Source organism: Phascolarctos cinereus, unplaced genomic scaffold (assembly GCF_003287225.1).
Source record: "Phascolarctos cinereus isolate Bilbo 61053 unplaced genomic scaffold, phaCin_HiC Scaffold_5;HRSCAF=322, whole genome shotgun sequence".
In the NCBI taxonomy this organism is placed as follows: Eukaryota; Metazoa; Chordata; class Mammalia; order Diprotodontia; family Phascolarctidae; genus Phascolarctos; species Phascolarctos cinereus.
This window is the reverse complement of record NW_027555958.1, coordinates 137,483,148-137,506,900: the sequence shown is the minus strand read 5'-3', so window position 1 is coordinate 137,506,900 and position 23,753 is coordinate 137,483,148. Positions and strand designations below refer to the sequence as shown.

The window sequence follows — 23,753 nt, the reverse complement described above, 5'->3', positions numbered from 1 at the left end:
TCTTTTGAGTAGGCAAACTAGCCCATTTTTTAATCTCATTTCTTACCCAGCCTTAAATCAATGAATGGGTGTTGCCTCAGACAAATTGAGACCTGGGAAAACCCTTGGCTTAAAAATGCCAAGGTCTACCCACTCCATCTGAGGCCATCTCCAGAGTTCCTGAGCTATGTCTTGCCAATGGACTCAAATGACTCTGGAGGAGACAGTGAGGCTGATGATTCTGCACAGCACTGCCCCCACTTAAATCCAATTCACTTGCAAATCATGCTATCCCCCTCCTGATGTCATTGGTTCCCTTTCAGAACAAAGGACAAACAACAACACTTATATTACAATAAATCTCCCCCATCACAAACACTCATCCTAAAAAAGAAACTGATAAAAGTGCTCAATACAACAAAATACATAATGGAAAAAGTAATACTATATGTATTTGAAATACAGATTTGGCCAAAGTTTCAACAAATTCTAAAAAAAAAAATAGCTATCAGTTACCTTTTTCCAAGCCTTAGCAATAGAGTCATGCAAGTTATAAGGAATTAACACCTGAAGACCTTCACAGGTGCTATACATCTGGCGGCATACTGAAATGAAAGCTCCTTTAACCACAGGCAACATCTCAGATCCAGAAAACACAGAAATATCCTCATCAAGAAGCTTCTTTGAAAACTGGGCAATTAAATGAGCACCTGTGGGGCTAGAAGAGAACACCATGAATTCTGACTCTCCATTCTGAATTTTTGAACCATTTTCAGAATACCAAAAGTCTAATCTAGTTCTGTCCTTCCTCAGGACTCTTTATATTACTGCTCCTGCCTTATCTGTATGGCAGTGACTTCTGAAGCATCAGAAGCAGGATACAGGGGAAATTCAAGGAGAATTGATAGGAGGGAGATTAAGAATGTAATCACACCTAAATATGCTTCATTTGGGGATAGAACTATATTCCTGAGTTCCCTTTACTCAGTACTTAACCATATTTATAGTACTTAGTTTTCCAGTACAAGAATCAGAATTAGGTTACAGTTTGAAATGGCTCTCCTCTACTTCACTGTTGTTTTGTTGTTGTGGTTCAGTCATGTCTAACTCTTCCATGACCCCAGTGAGGTTTTCTTGGCAAAGATACTGGAGTGGTTTACCATTCCCTTCTCCAGCTCATTTTACACATGAGGAAACTGAGGCAAACAGGGTTAAGTGACTTTCTCAGGGTCACACAGCTAGTGTCCGAGGCCAGATTTGAACTTAGGAAGATGAGTCTTCTTGAACTGAGGCCCAGTATTCTATCCACTGTGCCACTTGCTGCCCCTCCTCTACTTCATAGAATGGATTCAATCTTATCCTCTCCTGTCTTCTCTAGCAGATTATTGCCTCCTCAATCATTCAGCTCCATTTTCTCATATCCAATATCTTCCTACCTAATGATTCATTCTCCGAAGTCTATAAATATGCCTAGGTCTTTTTCATCCTTGGGTTAGGGAATCCTAATTTGATCCTACCATCCCCTCAAACTATTATTCTATACCTCTCTTCTTTCACAGCCAAACTCTTAGAGGAAGAAAAAAAGGATGCTTATACTCCTTGCTTCTGTTTCCTCTCCTCTTACTCACTTCTCAGCCCCTTATAATGACCCTATCATTCAACTGAACTATTCTTTCCAAAGTGCCTTTTCTCAGTCCTCACCCTTCTTGACCTCTCTGTAGCATCTGACACTGTTGGCTACACCCTACTCCTACATACTGCCACGAATCTGGATTTTTGTTTTTGGTTCTCCTGTCTTCATTGCTCCTTCTCAACATGCTTTGCTTGATCACCATATATATTGGGTCCTGTAGATAAAGCTGTACTTAGAAACAGGTTCTTTCCTGAACTCTGGTCACTTGTTCTACTCTCCCAGTTACCTGACCAAGACCAATGGGTTCAATTACTATCTCTATACAGATGAATTATTTTAGCCTCCATTTTCCGAGCTCCATCCTACATTACCAATTGCCTTTCAAACATTTCAAATATACTATAGGCATCTCAAACTCACATCATTGAAAATAAAAATAATTTCTTTCCATCAAATGTTGAGCTTCCATATTTCAGCTGAGGGCACAACAATCTTCCAGTCAGCAGGGTTACAAATTTGTGATCATCTTCAACTCCTCACTTTCCTTCACTTCATTTATTCAATCAGTTCTTATTTTCATTTCATCTCCCACAATATATCTTATATCTGTCCCCTCCTCCTCAATCACATGACCACCACCCTAGGTCAGACACTCAATACTTGTCAACTAGACTATGACAATAGCCCCTAATTAGTCTTCCTGCTAAGTCTTTCCTCTTTCTAATTCATCTAACAAACAGATGCCAGAATAATATTACTAATGCACAGGTATGATCTCATCATTCCCCTGCTCAATAAACTCTAATGTCTCCCTATTGCCTCTCAGATGAAATACAAGCTCCTCTAACTGGCATTTGAAGACATTTATAATCTGTCTCCACCAACCTGCCAGTCTTATGATATGCTCTTGATGAAACAACCTCACTTCTTGTTATTCCTCCCTCACAACATTAAACTGACTGTATCTGAGTCATTGCACCAGCTATTCCTCAAGCTTGGAAGACACCTCCTCCTCACTTCTGCCTTTTAACTTCTTTCAGAACACAGCACAAATGCCACCTCCTACAGAAGGCCTTTCCCAAATCCTTCCTCGCCCCTCTCGCTGCAATACCTTCCTACTGAAGTCATTTTGTATTTATTCTTCATGTAAATGCATACATACTGCCTCCTCCCACTAGAATATGAGCTCCTTGAGAGAGAAGATATTTATTTTTGTCTTTATGTGACTAGAGCACTGAGGTGACAGATGGGAAAGCAGAGGGCTCTCCTGTTACTTTCACAATGTTAGACAGTGAGGATTGCCCTGAACACAAAGGCTGGTACCCTGAGATGAATTTTTGGTGAAAAAGACAAAAGTTACACTAGATGGGCAGAAATGTACAGGTTGCTATCCACTGGTTGCTATTTTTGGAAGGAACTCCCACACTGATAAAGTGATAGATCCATCTGAGTATTTGATTATTTTCAGAAATTTTCACAGTTATTGGCACAAAGTAGGCACCTTATTTATTGAATGTTTGATAAGGTTATTTCCAAAAAGAGCAACTTACTACTCAGTAGAAAATATACAAACATTTCAGAAGTCCCCAGCCCAGGGTAGGCCACACTTTTTGCAGTTAACCCCATGGTCATAACAACACTCAAGCTTGCCCCCATACACCACTTGGCAAGGCCTTGCTTAGAGCTCTTCTGAAAATTATCAGGTGGGCTGTGGGTGGTCAATAACCTTTGTCAGCCATGGCAGAGTTGGTAAATTATTTTTTTCATTATAATATATAGTAGTATAACTGTTTTTTAAAATGATGCCAATAGGGTGGAGCAAGATGGCAGAGAGAAGCCAGGAAGTTGCCTGAGCTCACCCCAGTTTCCCTAGGAAACAATGCTAAATCAAGCCTCTAAATGGATTCTGGAGTGACAGAACCTACCAAAAAAAAAAAAAGAGTGAAACAATTGTCTGGCTTAAGATAACTTAGAAGGACTTCAAGAAAGGTCTGTCTCACTCGGGTAAAAATGAAGCACAGCCCAATGCAGATGGTGCAGGAAGCTTTCGGTCACAGTACAGATCAGCAGCCAAGGCTCAGCAGGCTAGTGGAACAGCAGTCCAGTTGTGAGCCTCCAGCCCCAGTTCAGCAGGCAAACTGCCAGCCCTGGAAGCCTAGCACAACAGGCGTGACTATGTGGGGCTACCCCAGCACAGCAGGCAAGCCACCAGCACCTGAAGCCCTGGCATGGAAAGCCAGTGATCAGGCCACTGGCCTCCAGCACAAGAAGCATGGAACAGTGCTCCCTGTTTCCCAGAAATCAACTTTAAAAAATGAGCAAAAACACAATAAGAGCCCTGACCATACAAATCTACTATGGCAACATGGAAGATCAAAACATAAACTCAGAAGAAGACAACAATGTCAAAATGCCTACATGTGAACCCTCAAAAAGGAATATGAACTGGTCTCAAGCCCAAAAAGTCTTCTTGGAAAAGCTCAAAAAGGATTTAAGAATCAAGTAAGAGAGACAGAAGAAAAATTGGGGAAAGAAATGAGAGTTATGCAGGAGAATTATGAAAAAAAGCCAACAACTTGGAAAAAGAAGCACAAAAATTGACTGAAGAAAACAACTCCTTAAAAATAGAATTGGCCAAATGGAAAAAAAAAATCCACTGAAGAAAACAACTCTTTTAAAAGTAGAATTAGCCAAATAGAAAAGGAGGTACAAAAGCTAACTAAAGAAAATAATTCCTTAAAAATTAGAATCGGACAAGTAGAAGCTAATGACTCTATGAGCCATCAAGTCTCATAGTCAAACAAAATCAAAAGAATGAAAAGATAGAAGAAAATATAAAATACTTCATTGGAAAAACAAATGATTGGGAAAATAGATTTAAGAGAGATAATTTAAGAGCTCCCTGAAAGCCATAATCAAAAAAAGAATCAAGAAATTATCAAGGAAAACTGCCCTGATATCCTAGAAGCAGAGGGTAAAATAGTCATTGAAAGAATCCACTGATCGGCTCCTGAAAGAGATCTCAAAATGAAAGTTCAAAGGAATGTTGTAGCCAAATTCCAGAATTATCAAGTCAAGGAAAAATACTGTAAGCAGCCAGAAAGAAATCATTCAAATATCAAGGAGCCACGGTCACAATTAAACGGGACTTAGCAGCTTCTACATTAAAGTATCAGAGGCCTTGGAATATGATATTCCAGGAAGGCAAAGGAGCTTGGATTACAACCAAAAATCAACCACCCAGCAAAACTGAGCATAATCTTCCAGGAGAAAAGACAGCTATTCAATGAAATAGGGGCCTTTCAAACTTTCATAAACAGAAAATTCAATCTTCAAATACAAGGCTCAAGAGAAGCATAAAAAGGTAAACAGGAAAGAAAAAAATGTTATTCAATAAGATTAAACTGTTTACATTCTGACACAGGAGGATGATACTTGTAACTCTTGAGAACTGTATCTCCATTATGGCAGAATACATAGAAAGACGGTGTGAGTATAAGAAGACATTGATGTGATGATATTAAAAAAAATAAGTGGTGGAAAAAAAGGATTATACTAGATGAATAGGAAAGGGAGAGGCAGAATAGGGTAAATTACATTACATGAAGAGGCACAAAAGACCTACTGCAGGAGAGGGAAAGAAAGGAGGATTTGACGATAGTTTGAACCTTACTTTTATTGGATTTGGCTCAAAAAGGGAACAATATACACACTCATTTGGGTATGAAATTTTACCCTATAGGGAAGTAGGAGGGGAAAGAAAAAGGAAAGGAAAGGCAGAGCTAACAGAAGGGAGGGCAGAAGTAGGAGGGGAAAGAACAATAAAGGTAGAAGGGCTTATAGAAGGGAGGACAGACTGAAGGAAATGGTAGTCAGAAGCAAAACACTGGTCAGGAGGGAAAGGGTAAAAGGAGAGAGAAAGGTATAAAGAGGGGGAAAATAAGATGAAAAGAAATGCACAGTTAGTAATCATAACTGTGAATGTTAATGGGATGAACTCTCCCATAAAATGGAAGTGGATAGCAGAGTGGATTAAAAACCAGAATCTTACAATATGTGGTTTACAAGAAACATATGTGAAGCAGAGATACACACACAGGGTAAAGGTAAGGGGCTGGAGCAGAATATATTATCCTTCAGCTGAAGTAAAAAGAAGCAGGAGTAACAATCCTGATCTCAGACAAACCAAAAACAAAAAGAGGTGTAATTAAAAGAGATAAAGGAAACTACATCCTGCTAAAAGGCACCACAGACAATGAAGTAATATTGGTACTAAACACATATGCACCAAATGGTTATAGCATCCAAATTTCTAAAGAAGTTAAACAAGTTTTAGTAGGCAAAACTATTCTAGTGGGGGTTCTCAACCTCCCCCCCCCATAACCACAAAACAGACATGAAAGCAGGTAAGGAGGTGAATAGAATTTTAAGTCAGATAGACATCTGGAGAAAACTGAATGGGGATAGAAAGGAATATACCTTTTTTTCAGCAGTACATGGCACCTACAGAAAAACTAACCATGTATTAGGGCATAAAAACCTCACAATCAATGCAGACAGGCAGAAATATTAAATGCATCCTTTTCAGATCATGATGCATTAAAAATTACAAGTAATAATGGGTCATAGAAAGACAGACTAAAAATTAATTGGAAAGTAAATAATCTAATCCTAAAGAATGAGTGGAACTAACAACAAATCATGGAAACATCAATAATTTCATCAAAGAGAATGATAACAATGAGACAATATGCCAAAACTTAGGGGATACAATGAAAGCAGTTTTTAGGGGAAATTTTGTATCTTTAAATGTTTACATGAATAAAACAGAAAAAGAAATCAATGAATTGGGCATGCAACTAAAAAAGCAAGAAAAAGAACAAATTAAAAATCCCTAATTAAATACCAAATTAGAAATTCTGAAAATCAAATGAGAGATTAATAAAACTGAAAGTAAGAAAACTATTGAACTAATAAATGAAACTAAGAGCTGGTTTTATGAAAAAAGAATAATAAAATATATGAACTGATGCTGAGTAAAGTGAGCAGGACCAAAAAAATATTGTACACAGTAACAGCAACATTGTGGGATGATCAACTACAACAGACTTAGCTCTTCTCAGCAATATAATGATCCAAGGCAATTCCAAAAGACTTAAGATGGAAAATGCTATCAACATCCAGAGAAAGAACTATGGAGTCTGAATACAGATCAAAGCATACTGTTTTCACTCTTTTAATTTTTTTTCTTTCTCATGGCTTTTCTCTTTTGTTCTGATTTTTCTTTCACAACATGACTAATGTGGAAATATTTTTAACATGATTGCACATGTATAACCTATATCAGATTACCTGATATCTTGGGGAGGCAGCAGGGGGAAGAGAGGGTAGGTGAAAAATTTGGAACTCAAAATCTTTTTAAAATGACTGCTGAAAACTATCTTTACATGTAATTGGAAAAATAAAATACTATTAGGTGCAAAAAAAATAAAATGATATCAATAGAAATAAAAACATATGATGAAAATTATAAAGAGGTAATTGCTTACTTTTCATCCTTAGAAGAGTTCATGCTTTCTCCATAAAGAAGTAAAAAAAGACCTTCTTCCACAGAAGCAATTCTTGCCAAAACATCAGCTATATGAATTAAAGCTGTTTCAGAACAATTTGGAGCAGCCTATGTATAGATATATATTTTAAAAGAATAAAGTGAATTATATTATTTTCTTTCATGCTAATGATTCACTCAACCCATATATATTAAAGTAGCAGGGACAAAGTCATATCTACACGACGATAAAAGGAATTTAGCTTTGGTTTCTATAGATCACCATAAAGACTGAACAAAATTTAAGAGTAAACCATAGTCTATTGCCAAAACAGGACCGATCAGCTTAAAAGCAAAAATATTTATTTTTCAATCCAAACTAGTTAATTATTACGTATTTAGCCCAATATTATATGTCCCATTCATGATACTAGAAACAATTTAGTGATTTCTCTTATTCATTCTTGCTCTTCCATGCATTAGTTGCCAACCAGTCTCACTTGTCTGTGATATCTTTGATCCAACCCTTCTTTGGAACTCTTCTGTGTATATTCTATAAATGCTTCACTAGAAATCTTTTCTTTCTTCTTTTTTGTTTTTTGAGTATTGCTATTATTAGGCTCCTTCTATACCCATTCCATGAGTATCATCCAATTAAATGCTTTTTTTTTAAATTTTCACAAATCATTAGCCTAAGATTGATCAAAATAAAAAGCTGAAACACTCAAAATATGTTCTATGTAATTTCTCATGCCACTTTGTTATAGCTAGTGTTATAGCTAGTCATATACTAGCATAGTGATATTATACCCAGCATAACTGATAACCTCCTGCATAAACTGATAGCTATGTACTATGATTAAGAACTCAATTAGCATAAAATATTTCATGCTGGGAAACAAATGAATAACAAAATATTTCAAATATACCACATTACAAAATGAAGTCCTTACTGAATGTCCTCACCAATTCCCAACAGGGTATCAATAGGTCCTCTGACTGCATTTAGTAAAGCATACTAACCTCAGTTTCTTTCATTAAATTATGAATAGGTTCAAGAAATGCATCTATCACCGGGCTCTTATATAAACACTCAGTTGCACACTCTTTTTGATCACACAGTATCCGTAGTACTTCAGTCACCAAACTTGCTGGAGAATAGTCCTCTGATGGATAAAATATAATAGTATTCTGTGAGATGTAATTCAACAAACTATGTAATTAATAAGTCTTAAAGATTTGTTTTAAAATTATTTGGTGTTGGAGATATGAAAAGCAAACAATACAGGATATTCCAAAAAATCTTAATGAAGCTCATTATACTTCATACAAGTTACTGCACTAAGGCTTTTGAAACACCCTGTATGTATTCCCTACCTTTAAGTAAATGGGAAAAAAAAGCTCAACTTTTTTTTCCCCTTGTTCAGTCATTTTTCCTCTTCATGACCCCATCTGGGGTTTTCAGGGCAAAGATACTGAATGGTTTGCCATTTTCTTCTTTAGCTCATTTTACAGATGAGGAAACAGAGGCAAATGGGGTAAGTGATTTGCCCTGGGTCACACAGCTAGTAAGTGTCTAAAACCATATTTGAATTCAGGAAGATGAGTCTTCCAACTCCAGGCTCATCACTCTATCCATTATGCCACCTAGGTGCTTATTCACTACTTATAATAATAGCTTACATTTGCATAATGCTTAAGGTCTGCAGAGTGCTTTACAAATATTTCATTATAGTCTTACAACAACCTTGGGAGATAAATGCTTTCATTATTCCTATTTTACAGTTGAAAGAACTGAGGCAAACAATATGACTAAACAAGTCCAGGGTCACATAGCTACTAAGTGTCTTCCTGACTTCAGGTTTAGCATTCCAATATTTCAAGGATCTGTGCTTTCATCAGTGGGCATTCTCTCCATTTGTGTGGACTGAAACCCCTGCCTTAGCACAAAATGTTATGAATTGTTGTGGCTAAAAAATATCATCTGCTGGCCAGTCTTCTGGAGATGAACACCAGTGCATTTTCTTGGCCCATTCCTTGAGCAACAGACATACATAGCCTGTGGTTTTTCTAACTTAGTAAGGCCTGCCAAAAATAATCCATTGCTATCATAGATTTCAAGAACACTGGGTTATAGCTCCATGACACAGCAACACAGGACTTAACAGGAGTAATTTTAGAAAAGATGTTTTAGCCTTAGCTTTCTAAAATTACTTTCTAACAACTAAAAATAACAAAATAAAACCCAAATGAGATGAATGTTAAGAGTATAAAAATTTAAGTCACTGATACAGGCAGCTTAGATCAACTACCTCACTCAGGAAAAAAAAAAAAAGAATGACGACATATATCTAGAGGCTGCTAGAATGATTAACAATACCCATGAGCGTACTCCATGACTCTAACAGAATTCTAAAAAGTTTCTGTGATACACCTATAATTGGAATAATCAAAGGCAGCTAGAGTTTACTCATCAACAGAACTCAGAAAAGTTGCCTGAATTTAAGCTACACATACATGTGACTTCACGTCCCTAAATCAGTCCAAAACTAAGATTTGGGAAGACACTGTAACCAAGGGTATATAAATGGCTGGTACACTCTTTGTTTTATGCAACATTATCTAATAAATACTATAAATATTATCATACAAATCCTGTAGTTAGATCAGCATTAAACATAATGTTTATGTTCTTTGAAATCTCAAACCTGACTGACATAGTTACATCCTTCAATTACTACAGATGGTATATATCACCAGTCAATCAATAATAATTTTAAAATGTCTAGTCCACACCAAGCACTGTGCTAAGCACTGGGAATACAAATACAAAGAATGAAATGATCCGAATGCAAAGGAGCTTAAATATTGAAGAAAAGAACACTTTAAAAAACAGAATTGGTCAAACAGTAAAAGAATTACAAAAATTTATTGAAGGAAAGAAGTCCTTAAAAGCTCACTAAAGAAAGTCATAACTTCAAAATTAGAATTGTACAGTGAAAGCTAATGACTACATCAGATTTGGTTCAGAGAGAAGAATATGTATAAAAAGATATAAAGATAGAGAGAGAGAGAGAAAGAGAGAGAGAGAGACTTATATCTATGTCTTATATACCTCTATCTATCTATACTCGGTTGGGTATAGGAATCTTTTCTCAAATATATAGGGAACTGAATCAAATTGTAAAAATAAAAGCCATTTCCCAAATGATAATACGTCAAGGGATATGAACTGCCAACTTTCAGAAGAAGACATCAAAGCTATCTATAGTCACATGAAAAAAATGCTCTAAATCACTTCTAAGTAGAGAAATGCAAATTGCAACAACTCTGGGATACCACCTCATAGCTATCAGAAATAACAACTGCTGGATGAGATGAGGGAAAATAGGTATATTAATGAATTGTTGGTGGAGTTGTAAACTGGTCCAACCATTCTAGAGAACAATTTGGAACAAGGTCTAAAGGGCTATAAAACTACACACACCCTTTGACCCAGCAATGCCACTAGGTATATAACCTAAAGAGATCAAAGAAAAAAGAAAAAACCCATATGGACAAAAATATTTATAGCAACTCTTTTTGTGGTGGCAAAAAAAAAAAAGAAACTGAGGGGATGCCCATTAATTGGGGAATGACTGAACAAGTTGTGGCATATGATTGTGATACAGTACTGTCATGCTATAAGAAATGACAAGAAGAATGGTTTCAGAAAAACATGGGAACACTACGAACTGACGCAAAGTAAAGTAAGCAGAACCAGGAGATCACTGTCCACAGGAACCACAATATTGTAATGATGAACAACTGGGGAAGACTTGGCTACTCTGATCAAGACAACGATCGAACACAATTCCAAAGGACTCAGGAAAAATGTTCTCTGTCTCCAAAGAAAGAAGTGATGAACCATGAGTGCAGGCTAAAGTACATTTTTCTCACTTTATTTTTATTTTTTTGGAGGGGATATAATATGGCTAATACAGAAATATACTTTGCATGATTTTGCATATATAATCAATATATTACTGTGAGAATGTGTAACTTTTTTGTTTTTTTATATTAAAATAAACAAACGTTTTCTTTAAAATAAATAAAATAGGAAGCAAAAAAAAATGTATAATGATGCAGATAGTAATAGACTACAACCTGGGATATCTTAAAATTAAGAAGTGGTATATTTGGCAACTGTTAGAGGCCAAACCAAAAGTAATTTTGGGGAAGAATATAAAATTTCTACTTCTTTTAACATGTACATTAAATATTAAGGACTAAGATTTTCTTTTAAAACAAAAGGGAAAAACTTTTAGCCTTTTATAAAGGTGAGTAAATAGTATATGGCTGAAGAATTAGATAAGACAGATGAGAGAACCAAGACATATATGGAATGAATTGGCTCAAATTAGGCAGATTTTTTAGACTGGTTTCTACGCATAATAAATTTTGCTGGATTAGTAGTCAACACATATAGAAAAATTAAGGAAATATATGAAAAAATATATGAAAAATATAAGAAAAAAAGAAATATATGGAAAAGCTATTTTCATAGCTTAAACCTATGGAAATACAATTTTAAGATATATTGTCCTTTTCTATTGTTTGAAGTGTCAGAGAAATCTACTGTTGTACTGAAAATGTTCTGAGCAATTAAGCTGTCCAGCATTTATTCCCTTGAAGTATTTTCAGGATTTTTGCCAAGAAGTGACATGCACACAACATTTATTTGAATGCTTAAATGTTGCATTCTGGAAATTTTTTCAAATACCCAAAGTACTGTAAAAATCATTAAAAAAAAAAAAGCTAAGCTCTTGAGGCAGTCTTACAAGTCAGTCAACCACAGTTAAAGTAAATGAGAATTTTACTGAAAAAAAGGAGTTTCTTATGGAACACATTTTAAAATGTGACTATGACGTTTGAACTTTGAGATTTCAGTAAAGATTGGCAACTTGTCAAGATGTTCCAAAGATCAGATAGGAAGAAGAAAAGATAGTAAATGGCACAAATACATATCATCATCATAATAACTTAGATTACATCTTATTTTATTGGTTGCTAAGTTTACATTTCATAGCAATCCTTCGAGATAAGTAACATGATTACTATTAGTTCCAATCTAGGCTAAGTCCAAAGTAACAGACCTTCTCATCTTTGTGTAATTTAAATACGGATAAAAATGAAAATTCATGAATAGGAAATTAATAAATAAGGGACATCTAGTTAATATCATATTATTCAGAAGCCTCACACCTATATGCCATGAAGGAATTTTTCAGTAAAGGTGAAATATTAAATCAAACATCACCAAAAAAAATTAACTAAAACTTTAGAGACAATAAATAGCTGGTTACAGACATGGAAATCATATCAGACTAAACTGTGACATCAGCCTATCAGGTTATTAGAACAAAAAAGTTTCTTGTTGACCTAATAATCTACAAAGGAAAAACCAAGTGGATAAATAATGCCCAATGAATAGATTATGAGAGACAGTTTGATGGGTTGCAAGCCAATGCAGTGGGTTAGTTCAGTGGCACATATATCTTAGATGGGCACTACAGATCGAAAATGAGCTAACTCCAGAATTAAATAGGTGAAAGATAATGGGTTTTTTGCATTTGTGAAATTATGCAACACTTTAAATAATTTCATGCTGCTCCTTTACTCAAGTATACACCTTTTCAATGCTAACCATTTCCCAGGTCTTGCTATATGTGCCTGCAAATCATGAAATATTGACATCTCTCAAGAATCACAATTGCAAGTAATCAAAAAGGAAAGAGAAATACATACAATGAGTTAAGTAGGCTACAGTACATTACCAGTGCTAAATTGAATATAAGAGGTAGCATAAAAGAAATTATCAGGGACATGAATGTTTAGAAAAGGTTGGGCAATCATGAAGTAAGAAGAACTAATAATACATGGACAACCTAGTAGTTGCAGTACTATCCAAGAAATATTAAGAGACCTACAGCAGTGTTTCTCAAAGTGTTGTCCATGGACCCCTAGGGTTCCTGAAACCTGTTTTTAGAAGGCCCACAAAATCAAAACCATTTTTATAATATTAAAACTTTATTACTACATTAAGATATTCCTCTTTTTTTCCAATACATATCTATGTGGGCATAAATGTTCTTTAAATACTTGAACAAAAATGCATACCATAATAAGATTTAATGCAACAACAGATGTTAGAATTCAACTGTCTTCTATTACACCAGTCATTTAAGAGATTTGCAAAAATATATAAAACATTTCCCCTCTTCTCATCAATATTTCTTGGAAAATAGTAATTTTTTCATAAAAATGTGTCATTTATGTTAACATTTAGTGGATAGATTAGCATATTAAATGAATGAATAATATGTTAAAATTTTATCAATTTTAATTTCTAACACTATTAAGTTAACATTGACAGATATTTACAACATAAACAAAAGACTTGAAGATTCTTAATAATTTTTAAGTGTAAAGGATTCTGGGGCCAAAAAGTTGAAGAACTGTTAACCTAAAAGAAAATCTCTTATCGACTGGGTTGATACTCTCTGTGGGATTTAAGGAAGGACATAGAGAAGTCAAAGAGACAGCATGGTGTAGTGGATACAGTCCTAAATTTATGCCTTACTTACTAAATGTATGACCCAAGGACAAATGACTTCATCTCTGATCATCGATTTCTTCTTCTGGTCATATTTACCTCACAGATTATGAGGATAAACTGACATAATGTATATAAAGATTTTGCAAACTTTAAAGTCTTATAAAATTGTCAATTATTACTATAAAATTATGAAGGATGAGAAGGGGTTGATGGGTTGTGATCTATCATGTGTGACTATATGGCTGAAATCATATCCATCAAAGCAAGTATAGCATGTGTACCAATTTAAAATGTCTTATAAGTCATATGCATAACTGTGTATATGCTACAAAATTAGACTGGTACTTAGAGCATCACACTCATTCTCTATCATCACAGTGATGGAATACCTGTCTCATGATAATTTGGCTATTCTTCTTTCCACAAAACCATTTTCATAGTGGGTCTTCTAGAGAAGGTGAAAAATAGTAATGTCTCCATTAATGCTATGTTAATTCTAGAGCTAACTCTCTAGTTCTGCATTTCAACCCAAGAAGATCCAGGTCAAAGTACAGAAACTGATCCTGAAGAAAACTACTGGTTAAAGGAACTGCTTCAAAACAGCATAAAATACTTAGATTACTTAAATTCTCCTGTTATATTTTTATATAATAGAAGAAGCTCAGATTACTACTACTAATAAAACTTCATCTGCATAGTTTTACAATTTTCAAGGCATGTTCACATGTTATTTCATTTAATCCTCACAATAGCCCAGTGAGATGGAGAAAAGGCAAGCATTATTCTCATTTTCTCATTTTACATGAGGAACTGAACTTCAAAGACATTATAGACATAAAAATGTTAAATGTCAGACATAGGAATGGAATCCAGGTTTTCTGACATAAAACTAGTGTTTTTTCACCATGCCATTGGGGTTGATCTACAGCAAGCACCATGTGGTTCTGTTGCCAATTAACCCTACATGAAATGAGTACATTTCAGGCAAGTAGGTGAGAAACAAGAATGGTAGTATGTTGAATCATTTTTTTCCTACCAATATTACCTCAGAATAATAAAATTCATATTAAAAGAGAATGAAAGTTTTAAACATTTCTATAATAATTTAATTGAGAAATAAGAATGATACACTACAAATGTAAAAAACAAACATTAAGACAAAAGAAGAAAATTTGTTGTAATCTATTGGCTCAAGAAGGAATAACTAGATTAAACTGAATAATTGTTAAGAATGACAATTATTAGTAATAACAATTGATATATACATCACTTTATTCAAAAATTTATACAAATTATTATATTTAATCTTCAGAATCACTCAGTGAAGTAGGCAAGGTGAGTACTATTATCCTTGTTTTACAGATAAGAAAACTGAGTCCCAAAAGGAGCATGACAAGAACAATGGATTGAAGGAACTGGGTTTAAATCGAGCACAGTGCCTTGCACATAGTAAGTGTTTAATAAACACGTCTCCTATCCGCTCCCCATTTTGTAGCATTCAGTGAAATCTATCTTCCCCAGATGACTCCCTATCCATTGTCTCTAGCACTGGCTATACTTTCTTCCATGCCCTTAAAAATACCAGTCCTGGAAGGGAGTTGGAATACTCCTTACACCTACTTTCACAATCTTCCTTTGCCATCATCACTTGGCAAACTCTACTTTGAATTTCACTGTATTAAATCAATCCAGATCACAGTGGCTGTGGCCTACTGGCCCTCAGGGCATTCCTCTTTTTTCTCAAAGAGATTAATATGTAGCTCATTTTCTTCACTTCTCCAACTCCTGCCTTTGTACTGGAGGACTTCAACATATATGTTGATGCTACCTCAAATACCTTAACCTTCTAGTTCCTCAATCTCCTCAAATCCCAAGACTCTTCCACTCTACCTCAGCCACACAAAAAGAGGGTCCACCAATAGATATAAATTCCCTTTCCTCTCTTAAACCTGGAGTTAGCCAGTTCTGTTCCATACTATCATCAACTTTTCAATATCTCACCTCCTTGTAGTATCACTACTCATTCTTTGTCAAATCCCAGCTCTGAATTACTCCAACCACCTACTACCTCTTCAACTCTTACTCAAATAATGCTGTCTGGATCTGGATGATGTCATATAACCTTCATATTAGATACAGTAGATCAGCATGTTAGCTGACCTCAAACAGGCAATTCATTTATTCCCACCATAAAATTGTCTTTATCCTGCTGTCCCAAACCTTGTCTTTCCTCAAACCTCCCACACACCCCTCTTCCCTCTTAGCTAAGGAATATACCTACCTCCTACCTCACTGAGAAAATAGAAGTCAATTGCCATGAGCTCCCTCTTCCTCTCTTCCCTTCCTCTTAAAATCTCTTATCATTCCCTGCTCTAAGGTTATGCCTAGCTATACATTTATGTCCTATTAACACAAGGAATTTGCCCAAGATCAACACAGCTAAGAAATGTGAGAGTCAGTACTTGAATTCAGGTCATCTGACAAAACCCACACCCCTTTCCAAAATTATTCTATAGAAAACTGTAGACATAGAAAATTAAACAACAACATTGAATGATAAATGTTCCAGCAACATCAAATTCTGTGTTGGAACATAGACAGTGTGTTGGATGTGGAGACAAGATCTGGGTTCAAAGCCTCACCTATGATACTCAGCAGTTGTGTGACCCTGGCAAGTCATTATACCTTATTGTCTCCCAATTTCCTTATCTGTAAAAGGGGAATAAAGACAGTACCCCATAGGATTGCTGTGAGGATCAAATGAAATAATTTGTGAAAAGCACTCTGTAAACCTTAAAATACTATATAATTGTGCACAATTATTTTTTTAAAAAAATAATCTAGAAAAGATACTAAGAATACAACAGAGAAAGTGCTCATTGACTGAATGTTTTGATATATATGACTTTCCTCATTTAAATTTTATAAGTAAGAATAAACAGATACTTGGAAGGCAAGTAACTTGCTTGGATTACATAAAATGTTTTTCTAAATCCTTAGATGAAATCAGACCTTAGGTTTCAATAATCTACTGTGGACCCACTGAACCAAAATGCTACATAAACAATTCAAATTGGTTTTTACAGTGGCTGAATCTGATAAGGATGTGGTTCATTTCCATGTTAAATTTCTATGACTTTCTTTTTTGATATTCAGGGAGAAAGATACAACTTGACTAGAGCTTTGATATAACATACCAAGCAAGTCAATGAATTAGAGAGAAGGTATTCTAAGCTAAGTGGATGATTTAGAAACAGATCTATTGTGAGACTTGCATTTATATGGTAATCTTCCTCCTTTGAAGCTGGTGGCTTAGAAGCACTAAAGGAATAAGTGAATGGCCAAAGATGAAGTATAGAACCTTTGTTTTCTTAACTGGGAACAAGGTGAAAACTTGAAGACTTAATGACTACAAAGAAATAAATAATATGTAGATGCATTTAAAATCTATGCATATCTGAAAGTGATAGATACACCTCGTATAAGCAAAATTTCCATTGACAGAGAACAGCTAACAATTAACAAAAGTGACTGATTAAAGTTACATATTCCTACATTTCTTTTGCCCATTAGGGATAAAAATAAGTCCTGGTAGAGCCAAAAGAAGAAGCAAGCAAAAAGAGGGAAAATGATCCTTAATAATTCCCAAACTAAATAACAAATATCTAAATACTGAGAGTAAAATACATATTACTTAATACAGTAATTAAAAGGAGATGCAGTATTCAAAATAAAGAAAGAAACCACAATACTGGGAATCTGTTTAAGATAGAACAATATTCTTTAAATATTAACATAAAACTTACTAAATTAAAGTATGACAATCTAGAATAATTTCAATTGCAAAAATGTTTTATTTCATAACACCACTCTCACACACACACACACACACACACACACACACACACACACACACACACACACACAGGCATAAGTATTAGGTTCTTGTCCTTCATTCTGGAGGAGGACCAAAATAACATCACAACGTTAGAGTCAAGTTACAGTATGTACAACTGTGGCTGATCAGACTAGTATGAGCTTGGAATGCTCTATCACAGGTCGAGCACAAACAGTCTGTGTGAACATTTGGGGGGAATTCTCTACATCTGCACATCTCACATTTCTTTTGAGCTACTTCAATTTTGCTTTGCTCATAGACCACAGTACCTTCTTTGATGACGGCACACCATACTGGGCAGTCCTGTCTCCCTTGTCACACAATCAATTCCAAAGTTCCTCAGACAGACCTTAAGAGTATCCTTGTACTGCTTCTTCTGACCACACTGTGAGTGCTAGTCTTGTGTGAATTAACCATAAAACAGTCTTTTAAGCAAGGGGACATTTGGTATTTGAACAACATACAACATGGCCAGCCCATCAGAGTTGTGCTCTTCGCAATACAGCGTTAATGCTTAGCAGTTTAGTTGAAGGAAGGACCTCAGTGCCTGGTACCGTTTCCTGCCAAGTGATCTTCAGAATCTTCCTAAGACAATTCAAATGGAAGTGATTCAGTTTCCTAACATGGCATTGGTACACTGTCCAGATTTCACAGGCATACAACAATGAAGTAAGCACAACAGCTCTGGAGACCTTCAGCTTGATAGTCAGTCTAATAGCTATTCTCTCCCAAACTTTCCTTTGGAGTCTCCCAAACAATAAGCTAGCTCCAGTAATGTGTGAAACAATCTCATTATCAATATGTAAGACCCTGGAAAGTATACTGCCAAGACAAGTGAACTTAACCACAGCATTTAAAACTTCTCCATTTGCTGTAACTGATGGTTCCACATATAGATGGTGTGGTGCTGGCTGGTGGAGACCTGTGTTTTCTTGGTGTTCATTGTTGGGCCAAAATTAGCACACACAGCAGAGAAGTAATCCATACTTTGTTGCATCTCAGCTTCTGAGGCTGCACTGTGTGCACAATCATCTGCAAATAAAAAATCATCCGCCAATACTCCCTCTATTTTAGTCTTAGCCTGTAGCCTTTTCAAGTTGAAGAATTTACCATCAGTGTGGCAGCTGACCTTGATGCTGTGTTCATCTTCATTGAAGGTATCTGACAACATTGCGGATAATATCATGCTAAAAAGCATGAGAGAAAGCACACAGCCTTGTTTCATTCCATTGGTGAGTGGGAAAGTGTGAGAGAATCTTCCGTTATCTAGAACCTAGGCAAGCACGCTATCATGAAATTGACGTACAATACGATGAATTCCAGGCAACCAAATTTTGACATAATTTTCCATAAGCCTTCATGACTGACAGTATCAAAGGCACTGGTCAGATGAACCTTGTATACCAATGTCTGTTCTGCTCCTGGCATTTCTCCTGGACTTGTCAGGCAGCAAACAACATATCAATCATTCCTTGGCCCTTTCTGAAGCCACACTGGCTCTCAGGTAGATGACCATCTTCCAGGTGAAGGATCAGCCTATTAAGGACTCAGACAAGAATCTTGCCAGCAATGACTAAAAGAGAGAGATCCCTCCCCACTCTGAGTGTCACAAGAAGTTTCCTTAACCTTTATAGAGATGGACAATGGAGGCATCCTTGAACTCCTAGAGAGAACCTCCTCTTGCCATATAACCTGGAAATTTCAGTCAGCTTTTGTATGAACAATGGACTCCCACCTTTTAAATCTCTATTAACTAAAATTCAAGGTTAATGTTTACAAAAATATAAATCGCCCAGATTAGAAGAATAAAAAAACAGAATAGGAAAAATGATAAAAGAGACACAAAAATCCACTGAAGAGAAAAACGCCTTAAAAAGCAGAATTAGCCAAATGGAAAAAGATACACAAAAAAATCTCCAAAGAGAACTCTTCTAAAGAGTATAATTGGCCAAATGGAAAAGGAAGTATAAAAGTACAATGAAGAAAATAATTCCTTAAAAATTAAAATTGGGCAAAAGGAAACTAATGACTCCAAGAAAAATCAAGAAATAATAAAAATCAAAAGATCTAGCAAGATAAATTTTTCAAACATCTTCATAACATGTGATGTTTGTCTTTTTTGTGATGGACAAATAAATGTACAGATCTGTTCCAAAGAATGACTTTTATGAGACAAGTTTGCGGGTAATAATAGAGATGCAAAAAAAGGGTACCAATAAATTTTTTTTAAAATACAGAGGAGACAAAAAGTAGAAGGTGACACAAACAAATAGAGCAATTCATTAAATGCACGTGGTTAAATGTAATTTACACTTAAAAACTGTAGAAAAGAGAAAAAAAATTCCACTAAAATAGATTTTTGTTGTACATACAACTAAGCTGTTTCTTATTCTTCATGTAACATAGATAATCTTAAGATACTTAAATCCTTAATTGCTACCAATTAAAAAAATAAAGACAGAATTACCTGCATGTGCTGTTGCTGTCATTTTTGGACAACTTGGAGAGTAATAGATAAGGCGGGTAAACAATACCAGCAGATCTGTAAGGGATACTGAATCTAAAAAAATCAGAGAAGAAAAAAAATGGTCTCTAATATACATGTAACTACTTTAGACTCACAAATTTATGAACCAGAATTACTTGCTCCTACTCCTATGTCCTACGCCCTGAAGGACTAGCTTTCCAAAAGAGATAGGGAGGAGGGGGCTGACCCACATTTAATAATCATTGTTCAATAAATGAAAAAAAAAATTACAGGCACAAATTAGACAAAGGGGAGGTAGAAAGGAAACAAACAGAAACTCAGTTTGTATACTCAGCCAACAAAATAAGCCATTTTAAGATGCAGTTTTTCCATTTCAACTGAATTGAAATAATTCAAAATTATAGTTAAACTCAATGGGGGAAAAAAGTCAAGGCAATCAGAACAGAAAATGGCTATTCTTTTAGGATTTGCAAAATTTAGACCAATCAACTTCAGTTAAAATAGTTCCCCTTAACTACAGGTCTTTAAGCAGACTAAATTTAAAACTACTTGTGAAGAAAGGTAAACTGAATTCATACTTTCTGTAGTGGTTGGATTTAATAATATCTGAGTTTCTTTCGTACTCTGTATGGTCAAATTTAAAGAAATTTCCTTTTAAAAGGCATGAAAGCTAAGAAGTAAAATACTATGTAGTTCCATTAGTGCTTTTTAAAACAACGGAAATATTTGGTCGAGGAACAGACAAAATCTAGGAGGATAATTATCTCATGGCAAAACTTAGGTGCCTCTAGCATTTAAGTGAATATGTAATTGCTTAACAGAAACAGTATCACTTTCTTACTCTTAGCATTCTCTTTTCTGAAAAGTACATCAATGTTATATAACAAAGGCAAGTAATTTAAACATATATTTTGAATCTATTTAAAGACTATCTATTGGGAACTGTGAACAATTTTCACTTAATCTAGTTGTCATTACCTTTTCTATTATTCAGTTTTACAGGAAATAGTTTTCTGCCTTGTGTATAGATCAATAGTCTTCCTAACAGGCATAGTGAGTGAACAAAATAAATATATTGTAATTCTTGTCCTGAATAGAAAGTCTTCTGCTTATTCCCTTAAAAGAAAAACAAATTTAAAAAAACATTTTAATGCAATTTAATTTATAAGAGTTATCTGTTTTGTTTTCTAAAGGCTGTGTGGCTAACAGTCTAATAGAGAAAATTCTGGTACAAATAAAAAATCTTGTTATTCCTCTAATTTGACAGTTTCCTTACTAGCATATTTTCACATGATACAAATCTCCTTCTCATCTAAGTCTGTGTAGGAAAGCAGTCATAATGAAATTTAACAAGCCTCAATAGCAGGGAAGAGTATAATTTCTGTAGCTATTACACTTTGGTGTTTATAATAGACACCAAAGGGAAGTCCTAATATTTAAGTTCCTTCAACATCAACAAAGATTTTTAAAATGAGGGGACATGAAGATGCTTAATTAAAAACCAAATAAATAAATATTTAATTCCAACAAAATTTGAAATTCTCAAACCTCCAATTATAATTATGTTTATATACTTTTATGATTACTCTTTCTCTAATACACATATACTATAATTATATCTGCCTAATCACGCATGTTAAAATCCTGCCACTGGGTAAATCCCTTCTACGTCAAAGCATCTGCCTCTAGTACCCTTCCTATTTATTGGACACTTACTCAGTGTCCTGTATTGGACTAGTTACTACTAGAATACATGGGAAGTATAAACAATGTCTTTACTCCTCATTGAGCTTACAACCAAGTTAGAAGAGACTATATATAATATTACTACAGAAAAATAAAAGACACTATAAAATCAACCATTTAATAGTGAGACAAAAACTAGGTACAAAAAGAGCACAAAAAAAGAGCAATCAGTAGGTGCCAAGAAGTCAAAGAAGGCTTCTTGGAGTTAAGTTTGACATTAAAATGATCTACAAAGAAGTCTGTTGCAATAATCTGAACTAGGAAACATCCCATAAAACAAACTGAATAATTACACATGGTGAAGAAATTAGCATGATTATGTAATTATTCTAAAATTTTAATCATTTGTGACATATTTAACATTGTGGAAAGGTTTGCTTTTATAGGTGTCTAAGAGTTAACATAATTACCTAGATCTACTTTATCTGAAAAATAACATTGATGATGTTTGTTTCTAAACAATGTTTATATTTGTTAAGAAAAAAAACTAAGTTGATTTCTTTTTCTAACTCAAGGAAAATGACACTTACCACAATGTTTGGGACATATCAAATTTTCGTCAGATCTCATATTTTCACATGATTCAAAATACTGAATGCACTGTTGAACTGATGACGTTATCTATCAAAAATCACAAATTGTAAGCATCCTAGAAATCTGCACAGTTCCTCATTCTAGGTTTTAAGATAAATGAGGTCAGTTCTTAAAAAATGCTCTGGGAAAATAATAGGAAATTATGATTCACAATATTTAGGACTGTGCTTTTTCAGGCTGCTGAAAATTACTGCCCTCAGATGAATTAGATCAATATGATGTGCTTAATTAACAAAGGTTTATGAAAACATATGTGGGCCAAAGTATTTTTCTAATAACAACAGAACCCTCTTATAATGCTGACTTCAGGGGATAAGAATAATATAAAGTTTACATATTACTGTGTAATATATAGCACTCTGTAAATAATGGGGTATGATTTAACGACCTATCATACAATAGGATCCACTTTATTATAAACAGCTACATCACAAGATTTTGCTGCATCTATAAGACTAAATTATCACATATTAAACTTTTCACATAAATGAACTGACTTCAAACATTTTTATTATCCTTTTACTACCAGTTGGGATTAGTACTGCTGAGTCTGTATGAGTGTATATGTATTTCTGCTATTATACGCATGACTGCATTTAAAAGAATTAACATGGAAGTAAGTCATGAGAAAGACTGGAGAACTGTTACCTAACTGAAGAAAGTGTTACATCTTAAAATGCTTCTCCATGTCTTCGTCACAAAATGGTAAAGGGAAAGACAAGCTGTGACCTAGGTGAGTTCAAACTTCTGTTCTATTACCTCTTTGTTCAATAAAGCCTTGCATAAGGGGGAGAAGAAATATGTACATCTATAATATATTTAATGCATTCTTGTTCTTTCCAGATGTTTAATTAGGGTTTCCCACTATCCTGTATGATACAGAATATTTCTTTAAAAAAAGTTTCACAGTAATTCCTTTAATGGGATTTTTCTAATGTGTGTTATAATGTAATCTAATTATCCCTTCAAGTTTCTTGTCCATTTATTATTTTTAATTCTTAAACTAATTTTGGAAAAATTTCAAAATTTTTTTCTTGTTCCTGAGTTTTGCTATATCTTTTCTTTATAGTTTAAGGTGTTTTCCACATAATCTAATACTTTTTTCTTCTATTAATACCTGCTCAAAATCACATTATGTATATTACAAGATTGCTCCTTTCTTTAATTATTTGTAGAACATTACTTTAGCACTAACCTTATGCATTTCCTGGCCTCCTTCCTCCCCCCTCCTTTCTACTCCCCTCTCATTTGAGGGCTTTCAATTTCAGT

General features: G+C 34.7%; 1 protein-coding gene across 4 annotated transcripts in view; it reads right to left on the bottom strand.

Moving 5' to 3' along the window:
- Window positions 1-23,753, bottom strand: part of TBC1D32 (TBC1 domain family member 32) — a 237,185-nt gene that overhangs the window by 174,169 nt on the left and 39,263 nt on the right. For all 4 annotated transcript variants that reach the window (XR_013486958.1, XM_020986958.2, XM_078155175.1 and 1 more), the window contains 6 exons: window positions 22,421-22,511; window positions 21,123-21,260; window positions 20,124-20,216; window positions 8,184-8,326; window positions 7,162-7,289; window positions 496-697 (listed from right to left, as the gene is read on the bottom strand). Coding sequence is in view for 3 of the 4 variants with exons in the window: in XM_020986958.2 (XP_020842617.1) it covers window positions 496-697; window positions 7,162-7,289; window positions 8,184-8,326; window positions 20,124-20,216; window positions 21,123-21,260; window positions 22,421-22,511 (795 nt within the window). In the remaining variant the exon portion in view is untranslated. The remainder of the gene's footprint in view (window positions 1-495; window positions 698-7,161; window positions 7,290-8,183; window positions 8,327-20,123; window positions 20,217-21,122; window positions 21,261-22,420; window positions 22,512-23,753) is intronic.